Source organism: Anguilla rostrata, chromosome 19 (genome assembly GCF_018555375.3).
Source record: "Anguilla rostrata isolate EN2019 chromosome 19, ASM1855537v3, whole genome shotgun sequence".
In the NCBI taxonomy this organism is placed as follows: domain Eukaryota; kingdom Metazoa; phylum Chordata; class Actinopteri; order Anguilliformes; family Anguillidae; genus Anguilla; species Anguilla rostrata.
In genome coordinates, this window is record NC_057951.1 from 5,947,388 (window position 1) to 5,973,549 (window position 26,162).

General features: G+C 44.3%; 2 protein-coding genes across 6 annotated transcripts in view; both read left to right on the forward strand.

The window, feature by feature from the left end:
* Positions 1-377: 377 nt before the first annotated feature.
* mapk12a (mitogen-activated protein kinase 12a) lies at positions 378-12,567 on the forward strand. Its single transcript, XM_064318791.1, has 12 exons — positions 378-874; positions 4,060-4,189; positions 5,355-5,413; positions 5,991-6,102; positions 6,632-6,661; positions 7,269-7,316; positions 8,234-8,348; positions 8,956-9,027; positions 9,500-9,579; positions 10,082-10,160; positions 10,992-11,165; positions 11,622-12,567. The coding sequence occupies exons 1-12, from the start codon at positions 756-758 to the stop codon at positions 11,687-11,689; spliced, it is 1,086 nt and encodes a 361-aa protein (XP_064174861.1). The 5' UTR covers positions 378-755; the 3' UTR covers positions 11,690-12,567.
* A 1,942-nt stretch (positions 12,568-14,509) lies between these two features.
* LOC135245621 (CUGBP Elav-like family member 2) overlaps positions 14,510-26,162 on the forward strand; it is a 67,076-nt gene continuing 55,423 nt past the window's right edge. The window contains exons 1-2 of one of the 5 annotated variants that reach the window (XM_064318781.1): positions 14,510-14,749; positions 15,413-15,490. In XM_064318781.1, the coding sequence (XP_064174851.1) occupies positions 14,712-14,749; positions 15,413-15,490 (116 nt within the window). In that variant the 5' untranslated portion in view covers positions 14,510-14,711. Of the gene's footprint in view, positions 14,750-15,412; positions 15,491-20,485; positions 20,810-26,162 lie in introns of those variants that run through there. The other 4 variants (XM_064318777.1, XM_064318776.1, XM_064318779.1 and 1 more) reach the window with 4 other exon arrangements.

Genomic DNA, 26,162 nt, shown 5'->3' on the forward strand with positions numbered 1-26,162 from the left:
TTAAACTTTTGTGTCACTTCAATCTGATCATGGGGATGAGTTCTAGCTGTTATACAATTTAAAATCGTATTATCGTAAAATCATATAAATTAAGGTGCTTAATTGTTAAAGGGTCTAGAGTAATTCACCAGAAATATATTGTATTTTATTATAACAATGTGAGTATTTTTTTCTCGCACACCTGTAATGTAGGACTGAAGTAAGGCGGACTATAGCACGTCTTTACAATTTCAAATAAAAGTAAGTGTGCTAACGCTTTATGAAATAACTCGTATCAGGGAGCTGTAAAATGCTGTACAGGCTATAAATTCGCATGGGCGGATTTTTTTTTTTTACTAAGAATAATTACATGTTTCTCATTTCAGGTGTCCGTTAACGCACACGTGCTTGTGCATACACGCAATCAAACTCGCTGCAAACTGCAGTGGGCCAGTGTTTTCGCGTCTTTACCCCCATAGTTCCTCTGGATCTACCGCCTCTTATAGGGGGGGAGAAACTGAAAACTCCGCCGGGCAATACGCGAAGGTCACCTACCCTTTCAGTAAGGCAGGGCGGAGTGCACACAGGCGACCAAGGAGAAAGGGGACGTGCTGCGCATTCACCAAGGGAGTGTGTGTGTGTGTGTGTGTGTGAGAGAGAGAGAGAAAGAGAGAGAGAGGGTGCGCGAGAGAGAAAGCTTGCAGAGGGGGCTATGCGTGTTTGAGCCGAGAAGAAGGAAAAAGTCTGCGACCCACATTGGCAGATTCGGAATCGACATGTCGAGCCGGACCAGAGCGGGATTTTACAGTCAGGAAGTGAATAAAACTGCTTGGGAGGTTCCCGAACGGTACAGAGATCTGAAGCAGGTGGGCACAGGGGCGTACGGCACAGTATGGTGAGTTTCTCTTTAGTATCGTTAGTGCTCCTGTTGTAATGCGTAGTCTTGGTATGTAGCCGGCGTGATAACATACTGAATATATCAGTGATCTGAGAAAAACCGTGGATTTAGACTACTTCATCTATGTAAAATGGAATTTGCTGTGGGTTATGGGACCTCTAAATAAGAGAGTCCATTGTGTAGGCGAAATCTCGCAAGGTAACAAAAGAGGTGAATAGAGTTTTAGTCGACAGGAGGTTGCGAAAACACTTCCGTCAACACGGCGATATGGGTTCGGTTGGGATTGCCTATAGGCTACGACGGAAAAACATGGTAGAAATTTGAGGGATTTCTCCAGACCTTGTTTCAATGAAAAAATCCCCCCTTGTTCATTTTCTCTCACGCCTCATACGCTTCCCCCTCTCAATCTGTTCAATGTGATCTATTTCCCTTTGTAAAGTAGCGCACCGCCTTAACAAAGAACTCCCGTTGGCTTTATTGTGTGCATCGAGAGAGGACAAGGCAGCACATTATCCGTACGGAGGACTAATATATTTAGCGTGATTCTATCGTGCCATCGGCCCTAATCTAGTCTTGTATCCTCGAAGGACAGGAAACTACAAAAGGCGAAGTAGTTTTCCGGGTTGACACTTTTTTTAATCAGTGCTGCGCAGATGCTCTGTGGATCTGATGCATTTGCCTCAGAGAACTGAGTGAGCCAGACGTATAATTTTCAAATCAGTGAATATGTGGCACCAATACGGAATCAACGAAAAAGATCCATTCATAAACACTACCCTGTGCCTGCGTGTCTGGAAAGTTGTTATTGGCAAATGCAGTGCCTGTGCGTGTCAGAACGGGTTCAGTCCAACGGTGATGCCGTCGCTCCTGTTTCAACATACTTGTTTCGCCGAAGTATTTAAGGACAGCTCGTAGCTCCACCTACCAGATTTTTTTGGATGTGACATTTGTGACATTCTGGTTGTGTGTGTGGCTATAGCTGTGAATCGGATGTCGAACAATGCTCTAAGTGGATGCACCAATGTTGTCGCGGCCATGCCAAAGCCTTGTTTTTTTATTTGTCTCGCTAGGTGACAAGATTAATACGCATGAAAGCATCCTTAATTTTTCAAGGTAAAAATCTTAGGAGTTTTCGGGGTGATACAAATTTAATTGTTGGAATTTCAAAACGTAATTTACGTGAATTCACAAAACATAGTATTTGGCATTAAGTACTAGAGAGTTGGAAACTTTAATGTTTTACATTTTCAATATTATACTTTTGTGGATTAATCACACTAAATTATTAATCAGTAAAAATAGTGATTTGTTAATATTACTCAGTTTTTGGCAAAGCGCAAAGTTAGATTTAATGACACCATGATTGTGTCTGTATGTATTGTCTTTATGTTGATGAAGAAGGCAGAACAATGAAAAGTATTATAATATTCCTACTTTCAACTGACAAATCTCAAAAGTTATGTATGAATCTAAAACTAAAACGATTTTTCCACATTTTAGGAACATTGGAAAAGATTATGACCATTTCTTGTTTATTTTGCCAAAAATAATGCTTTAAGGTATTGCAAGATTAATAATTATAAGATTAATAACTGTGGATAGTTTTCACCATAACTTTACTGGTTTTACCCAAATATTGCCCTTTAAATAAACCACAAGTTCTGACATCAGTTCAAAGAATTCTTCATTGAGCTCTTTGGGGCATAGTGCAAATTAAGCACATAGTAGCACTCAAGTTACAGACCAATAACACAACAGCAAGTTCATCAAGTAAGAAGATGAGTACATACTTGGATATAATTCTATGTTTTCCCTTTTCATTTTATTCACAGCTTGTTATATATTATATTTACATTGTTGTCAAACAATTAAAACAACTTGTGTTTGCCTAAACGGTGAAATGTAATATGACACCGCTGTTGTGTCTGTATTGAATGCACTGTATTGAATATACCAGTAAGCTTGCATTTATCCGCCCATTTAGTCGCTTTCAATTGTTTGTCTTGTATTGGCAAGATTCCTTCATATGCCTCTGAGGGATTATGATCACACCCAATTTGTTCGCTTCTTTTTTGTTTATGTAGACTGCTTGTTTCGTTTTGCAAATAAATTACTTTACATAACATTACATTACATGCATTTAGCAGACGCTCTTATCCAGAGCGACTTACACAACATTTCACGTTGCATCCGTTTATACAGCTGGATACATACTGAAGTTATGCGGGTTAAGTACCTTGCTCAAGGGTGCAACGGCGGTGTCTGACCCGGGAATCGAACCTGTGACCTTTAAGTTACCAGGCCTGCTCCTTACCCAGAATTAAGAAATGAATACGTTTCTTTGCCCTCCAAGTTGCGTCTCGCATTACATTTACACCACAAATGCACCGTCGCAGGAAAGGTCAACACATTTATGCAGCTGCGCAAAATTTAACAGTTTAATTGTTGTCCTTGAATGCCCGGCACTGACCACATATCTCGGCTGTCCCGAAACTCCATTCTGCACTTGTTCTGGAAAGGCAAGAAAGATTTGAGCGCCAAGGATGTTATGTAGTGCACGCCGACACAAACCGAGTCGCAAGTTCAGTTATTTGTGCTTCCTGCGTAGTGTAGCTGAACATGTCAATCAGTAATTACCCCCTCCCCTCCCGCCTCCCAGGTTGTAAAACAATTTAGCACCCATTCAAAGTTTTTAAATGAAGCTTCGGGAGAGGAATTTGCACGCAGTCCCTAACGCAGTCTCCTCAGCCGGCTAAACCAGATTCCTGTGCAGCAGTAATAATAAAAAAAATGGATCCGACGGCAGTAATTTATGTGTATAACCGATGACGGCTCATTTTGGAACGGGACCTGCTGCCTGAGTTATGGTTATCGCTTGCACAAACAACTAACTGCGAAACCTTTGATTATGAGCCCTAACGTCTCCTTTATGTTCTTAGTGTGTTCAAGTGCAGGTGGCACTTGATTTATAAACCGTACAAAGAGAGGCCTGTATTACATATGAAATACACGCATACAAATATAATATTTCAACAACATGTGCTGTACGTGAAGTTGTGCCTGTCCTTGGTTACTGTTTTTCAGTTTGTTTTTGCATTTTTTTTTTTTTTATCAGTAGGTAGTTCTCTGTTGTAATTGGTCTGGATGACTGGCCGACCTTTGACCTCTGACCTCGTTTCCAGTTCGGCGTTGGACCGCAGGACGGGCGTGCGCGTGGCCATAAAGAAGCTCCACCGGCCCTTTCAGTCGGAGCTGTTTGCCAAACGGGCGTACCGGGAGCTGCGTCTGCTCAAGCACATGAAGCACGACAATGTGAGCACTCAACACTGTTACTAAACACTCAACACTTACTGCACACTCAACACTGTTACTGCACACTCAACACTGTTACTGCACACTGAACACTGTTACTGCACACTGAACACTGTTACTGCACACTCAACACTGTTACTGCACACTCAACACTGTTACTGCACACTGAACACTGTTACTGCACACTCAACACTGTTACTGCACACTCAACACTGTTACTGCACACTCAACACTGTTACTGCACACTCAACACTGTTACTGCACACTCAACACTGTTACTGCACACTCAACACTGTTACTGCACGCTCAACACTGTTACTGCACACTCAACACTTACTGCACACTCAACACTGTTACCTCACTCAATACTGTTACTGCACACTCAACAGTGTTACTGCACACTGAACACTTACTGCACACTCAACACTGTTACTGCACACTCAACACTGTTACTGCACACTCAACACTCTTACTGCAAACTCAACACTCTTACTGCACTCTCAATTCTGTTATTACAATCTCAACAGTGTTACTGCACACTACACACACTATACCGTTACTGCACAGTCAACAAAACTACTGCACACTCCAGCACCAGTACGTATACTGACACTATGACTGCACCCTCATTACATGCTCAGTTTTGACTCAACAGTATTACTATGCACTTACATTACTGTATGCTTGTACTTTATTTTTATTTATTTTTTCACAAAAAATCTGAGCAGTTCAGGTTAAGTACCCTTTCATGGGTACATTAGCTGCACCCCAGTTGGGAATCGAACCCGCAACTCCCTTGAATTTTAGCCCCGTTCCCTAAACCACCATGTCCCGTGATAAGCCTCTCGTTGTACTCGGTTGTCATGGCAGCAGACACGTCACGTGTTTCCACGGTGAACTTTACCCGTGGCGACTGATAACCGTGGTGTAGATTACAGGACGATAAAGCCTCAGACCTCAGATGTTAAGATCTTTCATGAGGCTGGTGACACGCATTCCTGACCCACGTGACTTTCGGCATAGCTTTGTGTTGATACCGAGCTGCCACGCCCTATGCCCTAATGTACACAAAGGAGCACCGTGCGCTCCTATTGGCCTGGTTTGGAGTGACCCGCTCTCTGCGTCTGCCTTTTTTCTTCTTCATACCCCATTGGCTGGGGAGCAGGTGATTGGACTGCTGGATGTCTTCACCTCTGCCCTCTCATTGGACAGGTTTCAGGACTTGTGAGTATCCGTGCGTGTGTCCCCGCCCCATGACACCTCATGACATCACATCAGAGCGGTCAACTGATTGCTCGGAACTAGGCTGCAAGATTAGGTCAGAGCTGTAGTTTGTGTGTGTGTGTGTGTGTGCGCGCGTGTGTGCTTGTTTGTGAAATAACTGACTTACAGAAAGAGGAATCCTTGTTTTCAGATTCATTGCATTTCGGAATCAATTTGAAAAAGGAAATGGCACAAAAATGTACGACTCATAGTTTCCATAGTGCTGCTGTGTTAAAATGAATCTCTACACTGTTTTGGATGTCTAATCTGTCTGCGGTTTATGTTCAGCCGACAGTTTCTTTGTCTGTTATTTAGCTATTTTAGCCAATCCGGAAGCTTCCCAAGGCTGAGAGTGCAGCTGAACTAATATGTTCCGTGTCTGTGAAAATACTGTTCTCCTTTCAGATTTAGTGTCAGTTACCTGGTCATGCCTTATATGTGCGTAGACCTGATAGGCTCTCTGTGTCTCTGTGTCTGCTACTTGGCAACGCCCTGCACGTGCACAGATGTGATAGGCTGTCTGTGTCTCTTTTGTCAGTTACCTGGTGATGCCGTATATGGGCACGGACCTGGGGAAGTTGATGAAGATGGAACGTCTTTCTGAAGACAGAGTGCAGTTCTTGGTCTATCAGATGCTGAAGGGACTCAAGGTCAGACATACACACACACACACACGCACACGAGCACATCAGGACACACGCACAAAACACACATACACACGCACACGAGCACATCAAGACACACGCACAAAACACACATCCTACATAAGCACACAGCGAATACGCACATACTCGTACACGCACACATACAGGCACATACGCATGCAACAAACACATACACGTACACACAAACACATCTATGCACATACATTTTCACAAAACGCACACACACATCAACTCGCATGCACAGAACAAGCACACACTGAAATTCCAGTGTACAGAAGTCCAAGAATACTTTCACATGCATGTAAATCAATTGTACCCTGACGTGGACAGACCCACACACAACAACACATACACACACACAAACACAACCCCAATAAATGCACACATTAACACTGTATTTATACATATGCTTTATATTATTGATAGTCGCGTACATGCCGATAGGAATGGGCGTGGCTATGGGAATCTCTGACTGTGATTGCCCCGCCTCTCTCTCTATCTCCCTGTCTCTCAGTATATCCACTCAGCTGGAATCATCCACAGGGTGAGTGAACTTTAACCTTTAACCTCTGCGGAACGGGGGGCGGGGCTTGATCGCTTGCATTGCCGGTTGGGTTCCGCACGTCCGTCACGTCAGGAGTTAATTGTGCGCGTGAGTGTGTGAGTGCGCACACATGTGTGTGAGAGTGCCTGTGCCCGTGTGTGTGAGCATTTGTGTGTGCACATGTTTGAGCTTTTGTGCATGTGTGTGAGCGATTGTGCGTGCGAACGTGTGAGCGTTTGTGCATGTGTGTGAGCGTTTGTGTGCACACGCATGTGTGTGTGTGTCAGGGCATGCGTGTGTATGTTTGCCTTTGCATTTGTGTCTCTGCGTGTGTGTGTGTGTGTGTGTGTGTGTGGGTCGGCAGTGTAGCGTAGCAGTTAGGGAACTGGCCGTGCAGCTCCATGGTTCTGTTCCTGTTCCCAGTGCTGTACACTCTCATTGTACCCTTGAGCAGTGTGCTCAACCTGTATACCCACCTGCATGATGGATTGCATGTTTGGATTGTTCTGGATTGTTCTCAGCCAAATGTCTAAACCTGATGTGATGTCACGTGCCAGCGTGTGCCTGCGTGTTATCGTTTGGTACAGTCTCCTCTCCGTGTCCATAGGATCTCAAACCAGGGAATTTGGCCATCAACCAAGACTGTGAACTTAAGGTACGACCCCCACCCCATCAACACTTCTGACCCCGTCAGCCATGGGAACATCACACCGGAGGACTCCATTTTGCTTAATGGTGACCCTGCACACGCTAACGTGCCTGAAAAAGCAAGGCTGTGACCAGTCTTGCTCTAGTATTGTTCTGACCCGGTTTGAATTAACCTGATTCAAACGAATCGGTCGTCCAGGACACAACACGAGAACGTGAGAGTTGGTAATGACCGTGGCTTCAGATTATCACTGGCCTGTGAACTGTAGAGAATCCAGCACTGCATCTAGTCTGGATTTGAGCACTTGAACGCTAACTTCTGTTACACTAAATGACGTGGCTGTTCCACACACTGATGACTGTGTAAAAACATACTTCCTGATATCAGTATGGAATTTACCTTTATGCTGAATGATATCATTGCAGAATTTACCTTAATACTGACCCATGTCACTGCGGAATTTACCTTTATACTGACTGATATCCGTGTGGAATTTATCTTAATACTGACTGATATCTGTGTGGAATTTATGTTAATACTGACTGATATCCTTATGGAATTTATCTTAATACTGACTGATATCACTGCTGAATTTATCTTTATACTGACTGATATCCTTATGGAATTTACCTTTATACTGACTGATATTCGTGTGGAATTTATCTTAATACTGACTGATATCTGTGTGGAGTTTACCTTTATATTGGCTTTTCACCTAGTTCTTAAAGTAGAGCGCAGTTTGGAAAATATTTTGTGGACTGACTTTGTTAATCCCTTTCATGGACTCAAGAAAACCTCAGTGTAATCCCCTTGGCCTCCTCCTGCCGAGCCAGAAGAGATTATGCGCCCTCAGTCACTCATTGTAGCTCAGTCAATGCGCGGGTTTGTTCAGTTGAGCCGTAATGGCGCCCCTCCGTCCGCAGATTCTGGACTTCGGCCTGGCCCGGCAGGCCGACAGCGAGATGACCGGGTACGTGGTGACCCGGTGGTACCGGGCCCCGGAGGTCATCCTCAACTGGATGCACTACACTCAGACCGGTGAGCCAACGTCGCGCAAGCGCGCCGCCCCCGCCACTTACGAATGCCGGCCACCGGGGGGTGCTGTCGCGTCATTACACTTCACATTGAAGTCTTGGTTTTGTGTGAGCTGATCTTCGGTCGCACAAAGTCCTGTTTTGCTCTTCTTATGCCTATTTAAAAAAAAAAAAGGGAAGTATTTTTCTGTACAGTCCTTTCCTACTTACAATATTAATTTTAAATAAAAAAGGTGATTTTAGCTTTTGTCATTTACTGATTGATTTAAATATTTATTTGTTTTTTATTTTAAAATAAGCCAGCTCCTCAGCAAGGGAACAAGACAAAGCCAGATAACAAGATAACTTTATGGTTTGCATGCATACACTGCAAATTTGCAACTATTGTGTGTATGTGTTTACATATATGTACCTCATCTGCCTCTCTACCTCTGTCATCACTCTGACCCCGCTCCCCTCTCTGTCATCACTCTGACCCCGCCCCCTCTCTGTCCTCACTCTGACCCCACCCCCCTCTCTGTCCTCACTCTGACCCCGCCCCCTCTCTGTCCTCACTCTGACCCCGCCCCCTCTCTGTCCTCACTCTGACCCCGCCCCCTCTCTGTCCTCAGTGGATATCTGGTCTGTGGGCTGCATCATGGCGGAAATGCTCTCAGGAAAACCACTCTTCAAAGGCAACGACCGTATCCTGCTGTAGGCTACTCTCTCATTGCTGCTGTACTCAGTATCACTGCTGTACTCTCACACATTACTGTTCTACTCTCACATTACTGCTCTACTCTAAACTTACCGCTCTATTGTAACATTACTGCTGTTTTAATGCTTCCTGGGTTCTAAAATCTTGATGCCACTGCTGTTACTACTGCTACTACTGGTTCAACTCCTCCCTGTACAACATTTGTCATTTGCTTTTTCTGTTTTCACTATTCTAACAATAGCTGATTGTATGAATTATTACAGTCACTAAAATTAAAATTAAGGTTATTGAACAGTCTCCTACCTGCAGCTAGCCAGCCAACCAATAACTTTTTGGAATGGAATAATATAGACAATAAAGCATCCCAAGGAGAACATAAAGTTATGAGGAATAAGGGATGCCATTATATGTATATACCCCTTGCTGTTTGACCTTTGACCCTTGACCTTTGACCCAAGACCTGGATCAGCTGACAGAGATCATGAAGATTACAGGGACTCCAACTCAGGAATTTATCTCCAAACTACAGTCTCAGGATGTGAGTCATGTGCACACGCATGCCAAAACACACGTGTGCACAGACATTCGCACGCACGCACGCACATGCACACATTAATGAGTAAAAAAAAAACTTTTTAACAAAGTTCTCAGGCTTATGTAAGTCTGGAATTTCTGCAGTCACTTGAGCCTTTCATGTTCAGTTAGTGGGCGGGGCTTCACCAACCCCATATATGGCGCTGCTGCATGCCGTCCATCAGATTTGTAGGAGCCAATCAAAGCACTTGCTTTACCAGCTGCTTTGGAGTTTTTGAAGTGTGTTTTCTTGCTTGAGACCGCAATTCCCAAAATGCCGCAGTGCCTGCCATTGTTAAGCCAGCATACCCTCAGGAACTCCTCTTAATACCTTAAATATCCTGCATCGCGCACAGAAACTAATGCCTAATCAAAAAAATCAAATAAAACTGAAACGATATCAAAAAGCTTCCCCTTTTAAGGGTGCGTTGGCAAACCCTGACGCGTCTTCTCTTCTCTCCTGTCAGGCTAAAAACTACATCAAGAGCCTGCCAAAAATTCAAAAGACAGACCTGAGGGTCCTCTTCTCGAAAGTAAACCCTCTGGGTAAGTGAACTGAAGTTTGTTTAACTCGACATTTTACGCATCCTGATCTGCACGGGTCTTGAAGGGCATTTTAAAAATTCACCCAGAAACATGAAACACTTGTTTTTCTTCTGTCAGCTAATGGAAATAAGTACACCCAAAGCACTAAACATTCAATACTATCGCTGATTCAAGAGAGCTCTCATAAGTTTTCGCGAAAAAATATACATGCCGGTATAAGCAAGAATAACCCTTCCAGCTTGTTAGACCAAAAAGATCTGCACATCAGCATTCAGGCTTGCAGCTACCTTATGATTTTAAATCATATGTCCTCCTAAGACCTGACAATTAATTATTATTAAAATAATGAATGTTTGTCCCCTGTAGGGGACGTAAGTAACAACTCTGACGATATCAAGTGATCAGTAAAGAATGCTTCCTGTAAGGTTCTATTCCTTCCTCAGGGAATGTTAAGTTTTAGTCTGCACTTGTGGTTTGCTGTCAATGTGAGGTCTCTGTTGGTCCCCAGTGTTCACTGTGTTGTAGTGTTGTGTGTGTGTGTGTGTGCAGTCAGCGTGTGGTAAATGTGTGGTCAACATGAGGTTCCTCTTCCCCCCAGCGGTCTCGGTTCTGGATTGTGTGTTGTGTGTGTGTGCGTGTGTGTGCGGTCAGCATGCGGTCATTGTGCGGCCCCTCTCCCCCCAGCGGTCTCGGTTCTGGAGCGCATGCTGTGTGTGTGTGTGTGTATGTGTGCGTGTGCGTGTGTGTGTGTGCGCATGCATGTGTGTGTGTGCGGTCAGCGTGTGTGTGTGCGGTCAGCATGCGGTCATTGTGCGGTCCCCCTCCCCCCAGCGGTCTCGGTTCTGGAGCGCATGCTGGTTCTGGACCCAGAGCGGAGGGCGAGCGCGGCCGAGGCGCTGTCCCAGCCGTACTTCGCCGAGTTCCGCGACCCCGAGGAGGAGACCGAGGCGCAGCCCTACGACCACTCACTGGACAACACCGACCTGCCCCTGGAGCTGTGGAAACGTGAGAGAGGGGGAGAGGGGGAGGGAGGGAAGGAGGGGGGGAGAGAGAGGGAGGGAGGGAGGGGAGAGAGGGGGGAGGAGAGGGGGGTGGAGAGAGGGAGAGGAGAGAGGAGAGAGAGGGGGGGAGGGGGAGAGAGGGAGGGGGAGAGAAACATACAGAGAGAGACTTGACTTTTGACATCGTTTAAGAAACCATATCCCCTACACACACAGACTACCTTTGACACATACAAATACATGAATGAATACATGAACCTCCCATCCCAGCCAACCACCCCCTCCCCCCCCCACCCACCCTCATAGCCAACACACACCTGCACCACACCTACAGAGAGAGAGAGAGAGAGAGAGAAAGAGACAAAGAGAGAGAGAGAGAGCTGAGGAAGCAAGAGAGAGAGAGAACGTGCTGTTCGTTAATAAACGAGTGCAGAAGCTCACGCGCCGCCTCCCTCCGCAGGGCACACCTTCACGGAGATCCTGTCCTTCCAGCCGACGGTGGCCGAGGCCAAGGAGACGTCTCTCTGAGACCTTCCGGCACGTTCTCTCCCGGCCCCTCGATCTGGCGCACTGCGTTTCCCTCTTCTGTTCCGAGGGCCCCCGGGGGCCCGCCTCTGAGTTTACACTGCCTACATCTGCTGTGTTTGTGTGTGTGTATGTGTGTGTGTGTGTGCGCGTGTGTGCGTGTGTGTGAGTGAGTGAGTGAGTGAGTGTGTGTGTGAGTGTGTGTGTGTGTGCGTGTGCGTGCATACGTGTGAGTGTGTATGTGAGTGTGTGTGAGTGTGTATGTGAGTGTGTGTGAGTGTGTATGTGAGTGTGTATGTGTGTGTGTGTGCGTGCGTGTGTGTGTGTGTGCATACGCGTGAGTGTGTATGTGTGTGTGCGTGTGCTTGCGTGTGCGTGCGTAGTGCGTGTGCATGCGTGTATATGTGAGTGTGCGCACGTGTGTTTGTGTACATATGTGTTCGCCTGTGTGAGTTGGCGTGTGCGTGCACACGTACATGTATGTGCTCTTTGTGTGTTTTAGTGAGCATGCTTACAACGCTCGATGTGAAGCCACGCCTGTCCCAGGACTTCAGTAGGCCAGTTAGCTGGCGAGTGTGCCGCGAGTTTTATCATGACGTTCACCCTGTGAGTTTCTCCAAATCTTTCCAAATGGTGTGAAATGGAGCAATTTGATTGGCTGTTGCTTGCTCTCTGTGACATTCCACAAATCGCAGGTCTGCCGGAAGTTTCTTTGTTTAGCTAAGGTGACTGATGGTACGCCTACCTTTATGAAAATGAATGTATGTTTATACATGAATTGGAAAAATTTTTTACATTGTAAAAATGTTCCCTGTATATGAAAGTATATCTGATGTATGTACCTTCATGTACATGATAAACTGTACGGTATAATGTGTTAATGTACGTACTCTTATTTGGAACTAAATTTTTAAATGTGTGCGTTAGCAATGCCACATGAACTCTGAAAATGAGAATAATTTTGTATATATATTACAAATACCTTTTGGTAGCACTTTTTATGAATGATCCTTAAGTGCTATATAACTGCTTCATAAGCAGTACATTCAGTACTTCATAAGTGCCTATGTCATGACCTGCAAACAGGCACATTGTATATTATGTCAACACCAACGCAGTGAGGTTACCATGACATAAGCATTTATGAATAAGTAACTGACATAAGCGTTTATGAATAAGTAACTGACATAAGCATTTATGAATGTCTGAGTAGTGCTTATGAAGGACCACTCATTGAAAATGTTGCCTGTATTTCTTATCGTCGGGTTTCAGGTAGGGTTTTTTATGACTTCCTGTCTTGACAGGAAGTTTTGTGTCAATGTCTCATTCCTTGGGCATTATGCGTAGGTTACCACCTTGGTATTGTACCGAGGACTCTATGTACGTCCTTACAGGCAAACCTGTGTGAAATGGCGCCCGCGCGTGTGTGTGTGTGTGTTTTGCCTCCTTGTCAGTACTTTACTTTGTCGAAGCTTGTTTGTGTCCTCGCAAGTCTTCGAGGAGCCTGCGCATTGCCTGATATCACTCCCTTAGACTAACATACACGCAGACACGCAGACACGCAGAAAACCACTCGCTGCAAACCTCACTCACACAAAGGTACGCGTCGTTCGTAGACAAGCACACTCTCATTCAAAGGCCCTGGCCTGCGCTGGAAGTGTTTTGTTTTGTATTTTATAAAGACGTCTTTTATTTGAAAACAAAAGTATTTGCCGAGGTTTTTCTTCCACGTGAACAAAAAAAAAACAAAAAAACAACTGAAATGCAAATGTGCTAAATTGTGTACATTCTGCAATTAACTGCAAATCTGGATAATTTTTGTTTAACTGTCACTGATTCATAACCAAAGCATTCAGTTCAATGTGAATATGGTACATTAGTCAGCTATCATGAAAGCCACACCTGGACACCCAGAACAGTCAAACTGTCAATTGGTAAACGCGCAGAGCATATTGAGTAAAAAACTGATGTGCTGTAATGATTAGCATATTACTCCAAGCAATTAATCAACCAATGCAATTGTTTTGAATGAAAGTTTATTTCCATGCAAATGCATACCCTGTTCACCAGAGAGCATTATAAGCAACAGATATAAAAGCCCATTTAAAGTAATTGGATAATAAACAGCTGGTGTTATGATTCAGTAATGGTCCTGGGATTGAATGTCGAGCTCAAAGGAAAAATACTCCATGTTTCATTAAATACGTATGTTATTATTTGTATATTGTGGTAATCATGTATACCAAATATGGCTTCGTTACAGTTTGTAAACTTTAAAACGGCATTTTTACAACGAGGCCATTTTCAGCATTGTTTCAAATTCTTATCAGGAAAAAAATCGGTTCACTTAATGTTTAATTTTGTACATTTGGATCAAATAAGCTTTGCTCCAAAAACATTGCATGCGTTATCCAGACACCATCATTGCTTTCACTATTTTAGATCTGGGGTACTTTTTAATCATTTGTGTACTGACCTAACTTTAAAAGGAAACCGTATGCATCGACCTTTGTGAGTTGGTTTAACTTCATGTAGCCTAATTTAAAAAGCCGAAATGGGAACCGTATTCAAATCTCTGCCTTCAATGAATGAATATCTCTTCAGTTGAACTCACTGCATGGCAAAACCAGAGCAAGACAAAAAGTGGCCAGGTGCACACGTTTCAGCTTTCTGCAAGGGGCCTCATTTACAAAAATATTATTGGATTTGAATTTAAACGTAATCTTAAAATCGCTTCCTCAATTGTGCTTGCGCTTGATTTATATTTTTAAAAACTGAGACCGAAAAAAACGGTTCTTTTACGTTGGTTTAACGGCGTAGGCCTATACTTCTTACGCACCTGTGATAGATTAATCAAAAAAAAAAAAAAAAAAAATTCAGTTTGAACTCACGTGAAAGTACTTTACAATTAGGCTACTCCGTCTCGTGAATGCGGCCAATTACAGCCATTTTAATCTAAATACGGTTGCTTTTTGCTTTTCAATGTGAATCAACCTGCTTCCCGCGTGATCACGCCCTTTCAGGGATGAGTGTCTTTCGGGACAGTGGAGCCGAAGATAGAAGGTTTGTGCTTCATTTTAAATAAGCCAATCTACAAAAAAGGAATCTGTAAGAATAGAGACCACATTAATTTTCTCTGACGTCTAACCACCTGTGACCAATTTAATTTTAGGAAAAATAGGCCTATAATATCAGGCTGTGGTATGGATGCCATTTATTTGTATCTTGCTAGCAATAACAGACCATATTTCACTTTTACAGCAAAGAGTTAAAAACAACCGATAACTCTGCTTGTAATGCTGTTAGAATAAAAGTAATCCTGAAACATACAGATTTCCTAATTCCTAAAAAAACCCTAGATGGAGGTTCTTCTGCTGGGGGTTTTAACATCCGCTTTCTTCTCAGTGCATATTATAACCTTTGTTTCTTGCGGGCAGTTTGCATAATTTGTCCACCCTGCTCCTCCTTAATAACGCATTTACGAATGTTGAATAACCACCATCATGATGTCTACTGCCGTCGTTATGAATTTTGTTTAGATCCTTATGCAATTCATATTGGCTCCAATTTAAAATGTAGGATGGGTCCCAACCCCAAAACTGTTTTCTGCAACAAGGATTTGATTGAGGTGATTTATATGTTTTTTGTTTTTGTTTTTTGCATTATAGACTAGGCTATGTGCAATTTATAAGTCAGTGGAGTTATGGAACTCGTTTACATCTGCAGTCTCCAGTTTGGCAGAAAACAACAGGATCCAGCATTTCCCAGAAATGCACCAGACTCCATTTGGAACATCAGTCAGAGGTAGGATGCATGCCGATTAAAAAAAATATTTTTGAAAAATGCAGAACAAGGAACCACTAAAGGCTTCGGATGCTTCATTTTCCTCACTAGGAAAGTGATGACGTTCAAGAACCTTCACACGAACTCCCCACTGACCTATCGGATGGGCGCACTTCATCCCACGTGGGTGCAAGTGCTCTGTAAATAGACCGAAGTCATGCAATATGAATACGGCGCTGTGTTCGCGCTATGGTATCGGTCTTTAGTGTCGTGCTCTGTTAGCGTTGGCCAGCCTTTATGTGGGACTGAGAGGAAAGTCCCTTTTTTATTTTGAACTTTGGACTTATTTTCCGTTTACCTGCCTGGCCGAAATTTATCTCATTGGCTGTGGACCAATGAAACCTGCTAAGCCAATCAGAGGCGCCCATATTATGCTTTATGGAATAAAACGGCCTACCCCAATGTAGCCTATGTGGTCGACATGGGGATCAGCGTTGGGGTCAGTTCCTTCTTCAATTCACAAACTTTTGAAGTTCAATTCAGGATGATACATGCCTATGGTGTTCGATGAAGAGATACAGCTTTTTCCCTGTTTATTAAAACTGCCAATCTGGTACGGGTCCTTTTAACACACCATCTTGAAGTCTTTAAACAGGCTATATTGGTTTATAGGGACTGGAAGCAATGTTCAGTATGGTGTTTTACTTAAATTTCAGGAAAAATGTGCTGCTTTACTATATCACATGAAATATTGCTGTTGGTTAAAAGCTGAAAGATGGATGATGACTTGTGAATGTATTCACTTGTGATGTTTTTCTCATGTTTATATATATATATATGTATATATATATATTCTTTTTGTTTCTAACTTAGTTTCCAAAATTTCTTTACATTTTTACAAATTGACATTTGGAAACTGCTTGTGTTGGTAAATTGTAAAAAGCAGAGTTGTTATTAGAATCTGTCAGCTACGGCGCAGATGTCCGACAAAGAGTGGGCCAGCTAAATTGCCATCGCCTGAAATCTGATATTCACGGAAGAGTCCGGAACTCGAGGCAGATGCGTGATCTAATTACATCGAGGAGGTGAGGAACATATTGGAGTCTCTTTCGCCCACCTTCCTGATCTACAGCTTCAATAGTGGGCCCTACGCACCGTGATAAAACGCAGAACCTTTTCTCTCTGGGAGTTATTACGGCTTACTGTTTTTCACATCTTTAAAGGCTTGTTTTTCCTCCCTGTCCTTTTCTATTTTAAGCCATGGTGAGGTGCGGGGGCGCTGCGCCATTTTAGACGCAGGGAAAATCGACGCCGCGCTCGGCTGCAGTCAACGCAGAAGACGTCCGCCCGAGATTCGTTAATTGCGTGTTTTGACACCTTCGCGCTGCAGGTGTCGATTTTTGTCACGCCAATGAAGCTCGTTGATTTCAAGAGAGGGGGGTAGTTTTCGAAACGTTGACCTGGTGCTTGGTGCTCGCCGAGCTGCCCTGAAATCGAGACAATTCTGCGGATTTCACCTGCTATTTAGCACTTCGAAGCCTTATGGGAGTCAGGATCCCCAGTCTCGGGTTCTGTAGGCTGTACTCCATTGAGGAAAAAGCAATTTACCTTCCCCACTGCGGCCTGTTTGCAACAAAATATATTTTCCCTTATACGGAGATCCAATATGTTGCAATTATTGATTGGCCTTTTTAAGTGGCAGTGGAAGGCTGCTCTGGCTGAACAGGCCAACACTATCAAAGCACATCACAGACTGATTTGTAAAATAAGCTGACCGCTTTATATTGCCATTCCCTATGGGTTTGAATCAGAGCCATAAATAACACAGTCGACTCTGAACTGTTGCTAACGTAACACGTCGCCTACGCCCACTTCCTGCTCCCGTGTGAGCCAGCTGGATCCCTTTCCACGAAACGCTCGGCGTTTTGTTCGCCACAAACCGTTTCGCTCCCCGGTCACATTCACAATAACCGTTTTTACTGAGCCAATAAAAACCCAAACTCATTTCCCTCGCCGTCTCATTCTCTGGCACAATGACTTTCAGGGTTGTTTTCAATTTGTTTCAATTTGTTGCGCAGAAGGTCGGGTTATAGGGAGAATGAGCGAAGATGATGTTGGGATAAACAGCTCATAAAATAAACTGTTGAATAGGAAGTTATGCAGGTCGTCATGGAGACGTGTTAAGTGCAACTAGTGACTACATTTATGCATTTATCAGACAAAGCTGTATGGAAGCAAGGATATCTGACTTTGATTGAAGAGCAGCGCTAGATAAATTAGAGTCAGCTGCACAAAAAAAGCACAAGAAAAGTACCAGAATAGAGTTTTATTCCCCAAATATAGTCCATAAACAGCACTGTCACTTCACAGCAAGAAAGTGCCAGGTTCGAATCCTGGCAGACAGCTTTATGTGTGGAGTTTGCATGTGCTCTTCGTGTCCACGTGGGTTTCCTCTGGGTACCATGGTTTCCTTCCGTAGTCCATAGACCTGTAGGTTAGGCCAGTTGTTTCATCTTCAGTTGCCCAGATAGGTTTTGACTGCGAGCGTGTAAGTGAATAGTGCGTGTGCCCTGTGATGAACTGGCAACCTGTCCAGGGTTTATTCCTGCCGCTCGCCCAATGCATCCAGGGATTGACCCCCCCCTTCGCGACCCTGACCAGGAATAAGCGGGTTAGATCATGGATGGATGGACGGCTGGTCCATAAGACCGAGCTAGAGTTCGGAGATGCAAGTTTGCACGTGAACGATCATTAAAGAATGCGATCTGACACGCAGCTCCTTTGTTTACGTTGCGCTCGGCAGCGGCGGTGTCGCGCTGCCGCAGAGCACCGGCGAGCTTCCTGTGATTACACCTCTCCGTGGTGATTACAGTCTCCTGGCTACGAGGGATTATGGTTACAGACCAGCGGCAGGGCGTTCCTCGTCACCTAGGGCCCACCATTGTGTTGGGCCGCTTGTTAAGCCTAGGGTGGACGGCGCTCCTGAGTATTCACCCTGCCAGCGTTCCTCCGGCAACGTGCTTTTCCAATGTTAGCTTTCGGGCAAACGCTTTTGCACACTTGGGGACTTCATGAAGGAAAGCAGCACAAGTGGTCCTCAAGCTCAGGGAGGACACCCCACCGCCCTCGCAAAAATAAAATAAAATAAAATAAAATAAAATAAAAAATCTGTCTAAAAATAGTGAAATTTCAACTCACTGAAGCGTAGATTATCATTGCTTACGTTTAAATGTCTGCAGCAATTTCCTGTTTTTATCTGAAGAACAAAGGCAGGAAAATTCTGTTGATTGTTTCGCTTTCTCCCTCCAACATTTTGAATGGTTGCAGAGAAATGTCACGGCTAATGGCAGTTCTGCAGTTAATCAAAGGGACCAGCAGAGGACGCAGTGCTGTAGTTAATGAAATAGACCAGCAGAGGGTGCAGTGCTGTAGTTAATGAAATAGACCAGCAGAGGGTGCAGTGCTGTAGTTAATTACGGGCACCAGCAGAGGGCGCACTCCTGTAGTTAATCACAGGGACCAGCAAAGAATGCACTCCTGTAGTTAATCGCAGGGGCCAGCAGAGGGTGCAATCCTGTAGTTAATCACAGGGACTCGGAGGGGGATCCTGTAGGTTGACCCGGGATGCAGCAGGGTGTTCTGATATCCTCCAGAAGAGGGTTTTCTCTGCTCTCTCAAATTCGTGATGTGATGGGTTAAATAAATGGTCGTTCGGGGAAACTGAGAACGGGGAAACTGTGAAATCTTGGTGAATGACCATTTAGTTTTAATGAAATGTGTACGATACACGATCAAAAGTAGGGCTCATTTATCAGGGGAATAAATGAGTAGATAACTGGCCTCATAAGCCAGCCCACGGAGCGCTGTTTCTTTAAGACGGGGGGCAGAGGGCAGGCTCCAGACTTGCTCCTCTGGGAAGTGTGCTCCCGCTGATACACTATGCTCCAGTCACTAAACCACTCCGCAAACAGTGTCAGGGAGCTGGGTCACCCATAGCGATCTTTAATTGGTTCAGGAAGTGTGTAACGATTCCCTTTGGGAGGCTCTGTGGGGGGCTGTCACGTGACCCGAGTGATGAAGCTGAGCCGCTGCCAACCGTTAAACACGGAGTTCTATGTCGAGTGCGTCACTCATTTCCTTCTGTAAAAAAAAAATCACGATTTTTCCCACGTAGCCTAGCCTACATAACAAAGGAGAATCAACATATCTCTTCCCTTTAAAACCAGCATCAACAGGAGTTATATAATTTCAGAAAGAAAGAAAAAATCAGCAAGCAATGCTTTTTACTTGTTCCAAAAATGACAGATGGGTTTCAGATTTTCCATTAGCACAAGGCTGTCCCCCAAGACTCGCGAGCCCCAGTGTGTCACTGTGGAGAGGAGATGACTATTAATAAAGAATATTATTAAATTATTAAGCGTCCGTTAATAATTCAGCTAACTGGACTGGAACGAAACATCTCTCTGCCCCGCAGATACTATTATGTTATAATAATAACATACATTATTATAATAACAATTATAATCATCATTATCAGTATCATCATCATCATATTACAGGCTACACTCTGCGCATGTATTTATCGAGATCTCTTAAAATGCTCTACAAGATTGTTCATAAAAAATGAAAATTAAAAATTGCACATCGGCATAGCCTACTCATTTTTGTGAACATATCTTTATCTGTTTTATGGTTTTGGGAAAAGGCCATTTTGTCTATTTTAAGAGACGGAAACAAGAATGGAGAGAGTTTTTAGTTTTTAGACCACGGATCATTTCATTCATATGTGTTTTAGCTGTAAATTGTGTTCATATGTTAGCATATGCTTTGGCGATGCACGTTTATTCTTGTCACACCAACACAGCCAAATGGGGGAGAGAGAGTGATATATATATATATATCCTAACCCTTATAAATTTGTGAACTGTCTCACTAGATGGCACTAAATATTCGAACGAGCCGCTATTAGCTGGATTCAAAAAGAGCATGTTGGGACGCGTTTCTCCAGTCACACTCCACCCCCTCGGGCTGTCAGACTTCACAATGAAGGCAAGATTTCTTTTCTGAAGGCAAACTTTCAGCCTTGAAGGAGTAATAATAATTTTAAAAAACGTTAGCGAGCTAGAAAGCAAGGAAGTCTATTTTTCGCTAAAAAAGCGAGCTGTCATTATTCGAGTATAAGTGTCGACTGCGGTTTTAATTTATCCCCCCGAGAACTGCAAGATAAAAAGCAAGAAGCAAACGCTAGCTTATAAGAACAGACGGCGTCGTCCTCGGCGACTGACTCAGCTGAACAGCGAAGTGGAACAAGACATCCGAAGGTTTGGGAAAAGCTGGAAGGCAAGGTTCTTTCTTTATGAAAGTGTCGAGTAGTAATTCCTAAACTTGGTCCTGGGGACTCAATGTTTTTCTGGGATTTTCTTTTTTCTTACTCCTGATTAAAAACCATCTATTTAAAACTAATTCTAAAACAGTCCCGACTCGGCTGGTTCACATTTGCTCTATTGAACTCCTTATTTTTCCATTCGGTGACGAGGTGTCCACACGCTAATTAGGTCCCCACTGATTTTTACCTGTCATTCTGTGATTTAATCAGTTTTTTAAAACGTATTTCCTGAGGAATTGGCACATTACAGAAAACATTAGTTGATTTAACTAACTAACCTGAGGTGTGAATACGGGACCTTAATTAGGCCTATTCTCGGTATACATTTTTGACGTAGGCTAATATGGTCTTTAGAGTGTAAATCTCTCCCAGTAGACATTAAGCATCAAATTAAGAACATTTAACGGCTTGTTACAATTAAGTGGTTGCAATTATGGCTGGAAAGATAATCAGCTTCTTTAGTGGGTGGCTGGGACCGAGTTTGGGAAACACTGGTGTTACTTTGAGAGCAGTGTGTAAATTTATACTAGTTTAGTTTTAATAATATATTTCCAAAGTTTAATAAAAGTTTCCAATCTGGTTGTGCACAGGGGTGGATTAGTGTGTATAGTGAACCCCAACGGTTGTTCATTCGTACTCTATAATCAGGGACTGATTTAGACCTGGAACACCAGGTGAATGTAATCTTAAGCCAATCAGTGACATCAACTAACCAATCAATCAGTTAACTCAGGCCAATTAGTGACATTAATCAATCAATCAATTAACTGTCACGTAAAATGAGAACCAGCAGCAATATTGGCCTTAGTTTGTCTGCAGGTTTTTTGTCATCAATTCAGGCCTTGGAGACAGGAGTGCCAATCCATGACTTTAATTTATTGTTTAAGTGTAGAAAGCAAGCAGACGCTGTGGTGCTCCAGAACTTGAGTCTAACACCACTGATCCAGGTTACAACTCAACTCTAGGGGCCCACTGCGTGTTCTGGGTTTCATTCTTACCACAAATGACAGCTGTGAATTGTAATGAGTTGTTAATTGTTCTTAATTAGACACTTAATGGCTACTGAAGGGTGATTTACCCTTTTTTTTCTTAAGGTCACGTGATGTCAGAAATAAGTGTGTGTGTGTGTGTGTGTGTGTGTGATGAAGAATGAACATTCCATATTCACATACCTGGGGCCTTTTTCACAAAGCACGCTTAGTGAGTTAGCGGGATAACTGTGCTGAGTAAAACCCGGAACCCAGAACCCTTCCGAGTCTGGAACATGGACTGAAGTGAAACAAGCAGTTTCAGGTTCAGTAATCCTGCCCCAGGACTTTGAATCATTCGGATCAACCAAGCTTTCATTTTCTGTAATGTGCTGCCTGACAGATGATTCCTTTTTAGAATGAGCTTACATTGGTTGAATTGATTCAATTACAGACTGACAGGCGAAATCATTTGGATGCTAACTGTTGAAAGTGAGGTTACTGAAATGTGCAATTTGTGAAAAATGAAGAGTTCAATGAGAGGTCTAATGGCAATGAACCAATCCTACATTGTACTGGAATAAGTAAAAGTACAAAATTACAATTGAACTTTTAATATTTTAAAAAAAATCTTTTTGAATAAGATGTTGGCTGTGGCAAAATCCAGCATACACGGTCTCCAGGACCGAGTTTGAAAACAAATGATCATGGGCACGCAGTGTTGATTTTAAACATTCTCTCCCTGTCTCAGCGTGGGAATGCACTGTTCTGATTGGCTCTTTGGGGCACTGTTCATAAGCCAAGGGCTTTATCAATCATGGAAAGTTATGTTTTAACCCTTGTGTGCTTAAAATGTTCTTAACTTGACACTGTGATGCGGATGTAACAATCACTACTGGTAATTGGAAGCGATGGAGTTCTAGAACACTGACATAGAATTTTGAAATGAACACTCCAAAAACCTACTCTTTAAAGGGTTAAGAACAGGATGCCAAGTAAGAGAGTCACAGCATCTTCAGAAGCTGGTTCTGAAAGTACCCAAACTCCCCTCCTGTATAGAAATCCTAAAATATGCCATTCACTTATAACAACAGTTACGTTTTGAACGTTGGACGGAGTTCAAATCAGAGGTTTTCAAACTTTTTTGGGTCGGGGACCTTAACCATGCTCAAAAGTATCCAGGGGACCCTCATCATAAGTTAAAAAGGGTTATATACATATTTTCTTTCTTTAGTTTTATTTAAAAAAATATATATTTTCAGAGATCTATAGTCACTGCATATCTATAATTCTGGCCAGGGACCCCCTACAGTATCTTCACAAACCCCCCTGAGGTCCACGGACCCCTTGTTCAAAACCATGGACTTAAATGACTGTAGTGGCATAGCTAGTTACAGTACCTTGCTAACTAGTATACTGTACATGTGCAAACTCCACTGCCTGTTCAGGAGAGCGCAGTCTGCGGTTCTCCTCCGAAACACTAGGTGTCGCCAGCTGCTTTTTCACACACCACAGATTACAGCAAGACTGGCATAGAGCGGAGTCATAGGAAGACCTTTCACATGTGGCTCTTGATGACAATCAGTGGGCGTCCGAGAAGTGTTGAACCCTATACGACTGAACTGGCTGGGGAAAAAACGGAAATGTTTTTTTTTGCACGCGCTTTGCAGAAACTGACTGCAGAAGCAGGCTTTGTGTGTACGAATGCTTTGTGAATACAGACCGTTTGACGGGTGCTTTGTGAACGCTGACTGTGGAAGGGCGCCGCGAGAAATTTCAGCTAAATCTGACAGCTCTACAGCTGCATCTGTCTCATCAGCCTGGTCTGTTACCGCTGAAGCGTTTCCCAACCGCCTGTTACTGGAGAGGAAGGGAGAGAGAGAGAGGGAAGGAAGGAAGGAGTGGGAGCGAGGACAAAGGAGAGGGGGAGAGAAAGAGGAGGAAGGAGGGAGAGTGGGGAAGCCTTTGATGTCCCTTTATTAGAACATCATTGTCAATTCATTACACTAGAATAAAGATTTTTAAAAATCATGAGAGAGAGAGAGAGAGAAGGAAAAAAAGGAGGCCGCGAGGGAGATGAAGCCGTGCGTGTCGTTCCTCTCCTGGAAAGAAGTTCCGCTGCGCAGAGGAGGACGGCTGGATCCCGAACGCCTGGCCGGCGGAAAATAGTGCCGTCCCAGCGCGGCGGCCCCATTCCAGCGCACCGGGGCTCCGCCCCCCCACGTGCCTCCGGCAACCACCGTCAGGCCCACTCACAAGGACCCGACTCGCGCTCGCACGCCCAGCTCCCAAAAGCCCGCGGAGTTGGGAGTTGGGAGTTGGGAGTTGGGAGTTGGGAGTTGGGAGTTGGGAGTTGGGAGTTGGGAGTTGGGAGTTGGAGTTTTTCCAACTGTGTTTTTTTGTACGTGAAACTGATTCATTTACATGCAAAAACTATCATGAAAACCTAAAAAAAAAAAAAAACATATTACTGGATCCAGTAAGAATAAAAGGCAGGCATCAGATGTCATGACAACAGCTTTGAGTTCCCTTTACCGAATAGCTTTGATGTGAATGCTTTAAGGCTTGGGCCTGGGCCTACTTCAAAGCCGTTGCTTTCAGAAGATGCCGTACATGAAGTGCTTTTGAGTGTGTTTCCATCGGTAACTACAGAGGAGAAAAAAACGTTACTGCTGGTCTAATGGCAGGGGCATCCCGCTCTTTATCGAATCGTCAAGCCTCGCGTCTTTCAGGTAAAAACGAAAAACCGAAATGCATATCGGCACGCTTGTCTTTAACCTTCTCGCTTCCAGAGTGACGGTTTACGGGTTTCTGTTTTCGGGAGGAGGGTTTTATTGCTGTGCCTTGCGGAGAGGAATTGGGAAAACAAGTCGCGTCAGTGTTGGAGCTTGTCTCCCATGATTCAAAGTGACAAGGGAACGTCTTTACGAGCACGTCTGGAGCGGAGTATTTGGGATATGTGGTCCCTCCCCCAGTTAGAGGGAGAGCGAGCATTTATTAGGAGAGAGAGAGACGTTCTCCTGTTCAGGTTATTCTACTCTTCCATTTCCCCCCACCCCGCTCAAGTGTGTCAATGGGCCCCACATCTGGTATCTGAAACCCATAGTTTGTGCACCACTGTGTTAAGGCCCTGTTCCAGTGTGTGGGTGGGCCACACGGTCTGGTATCTGTTAAGGTTCTGTTCCAGTGCGTGGATGGGCCCCATGGTCTGGTCTCTGTTATAAGGCTCTGCTCCAGTGTGTAGATGGGCCCCATGGTCTGGTATCTGTTAAGGCTCTGCTCCAGTGTGTGGGTGGGCCCCATGGTCTGGTATCTGTTAAGGCTCTGTTCCAGTGTGCAGGTGGGCCCCAGTCTCGGATGGAATTCGGACTGCACCACTGCCTCCTGTGGTGGGTATCCCCTCAGGGTGATGAATATTTTGGCACCACCTTGGGAGGGATTCAGTTGGCCCGGGGTGACTGTGTCTTGTCACTCGCCAGCGACCCCTGCTGGACAATCAGTTCCCCAAACCCGCTTGCTCAAGCTGCATGCCTCGAGCGCAGCGAGAAAAGTACTGCAGGCTTAACATCACACGTTTTGGAGGAGGTCACACACTTCTCTGCGCTCTCCCGAATCGAAAGCGGGAGAAAGCCATCGATGAGCTTAGCCGAGGGAATGCGATTGGGCTGGTGGAGGAGGGTGGCGGAATGATCCGGAAGGACGTCCTCATTTCCCTCTCGCCTCGCCTTCACTTGAAACCCGATGCTCGCGAAGCGTACGCGGTTCGCTTTGTAAATTCAGTAAGGTGTCGTAAGGATTAGTCATCGAGCGCTTTCAAAGATCAGCGCGTCCAGGGGAACAGTCCAAGTGCCAATTTGCACGCTGCAACGTTTGCTCTTTTCCCTGGGAAATAAGTTGAAATAATTTATGAAAATTGAGAGAGAGAGAGAGAGAGCGAGAGCTGAGTATGCCTGCTGCACTGGTAGAAGTCTGCAGCTTTCTAATCCCCCTTTTATCAGCAGGAGCTTGTGCAAGGCCGCGTGCACTCGCACACTGACGCACCCACCATCCTCGTGCACTCGCACACACACACACACACACCATCTTCATGCGCTCGCACATTCACCCCCCCCCCCCCCCCATCTTCTCAGGATAATGAGCATACTTTTGAAATAATGCTGCCTTAGCAGCCTGAGGTTCATTTCTCTGCATATAGTCAAACCTCTCGCATAGTTATAGCTTCAGGTCGAGCACTGTATGGAAAATTATGCTTTAATATTCTATGGGCATAATACTGTACTCTTTATGTTGAAGGGTAGGACTGTATGAATTAAGCATACACTCAGTCTCTGCTTCTACA

Coding starts and splice junctions, on each gene's coding strand:
- mapk12a (XM_064318791.1), top strand. CDS start 756: ATGTCGAGCCGGACCAGAGCGGGATTTTACAGTCAGGAAGTGAATAAA. Junction 4,190..5,354: donor AGCACATGAAGCACGACAAT/GTGAGCACTCAA, acceptor GCTGGGGAGCAG/GTGATTGGACTGCTGGATGT. Junction 11,166..11,621: donor GCCCCTGGAGCTGTGGAAAC/GTGAGAGAGGGG, acceptor CTCCCTCCGCAG/GGCACACCTTCACGGAGATC.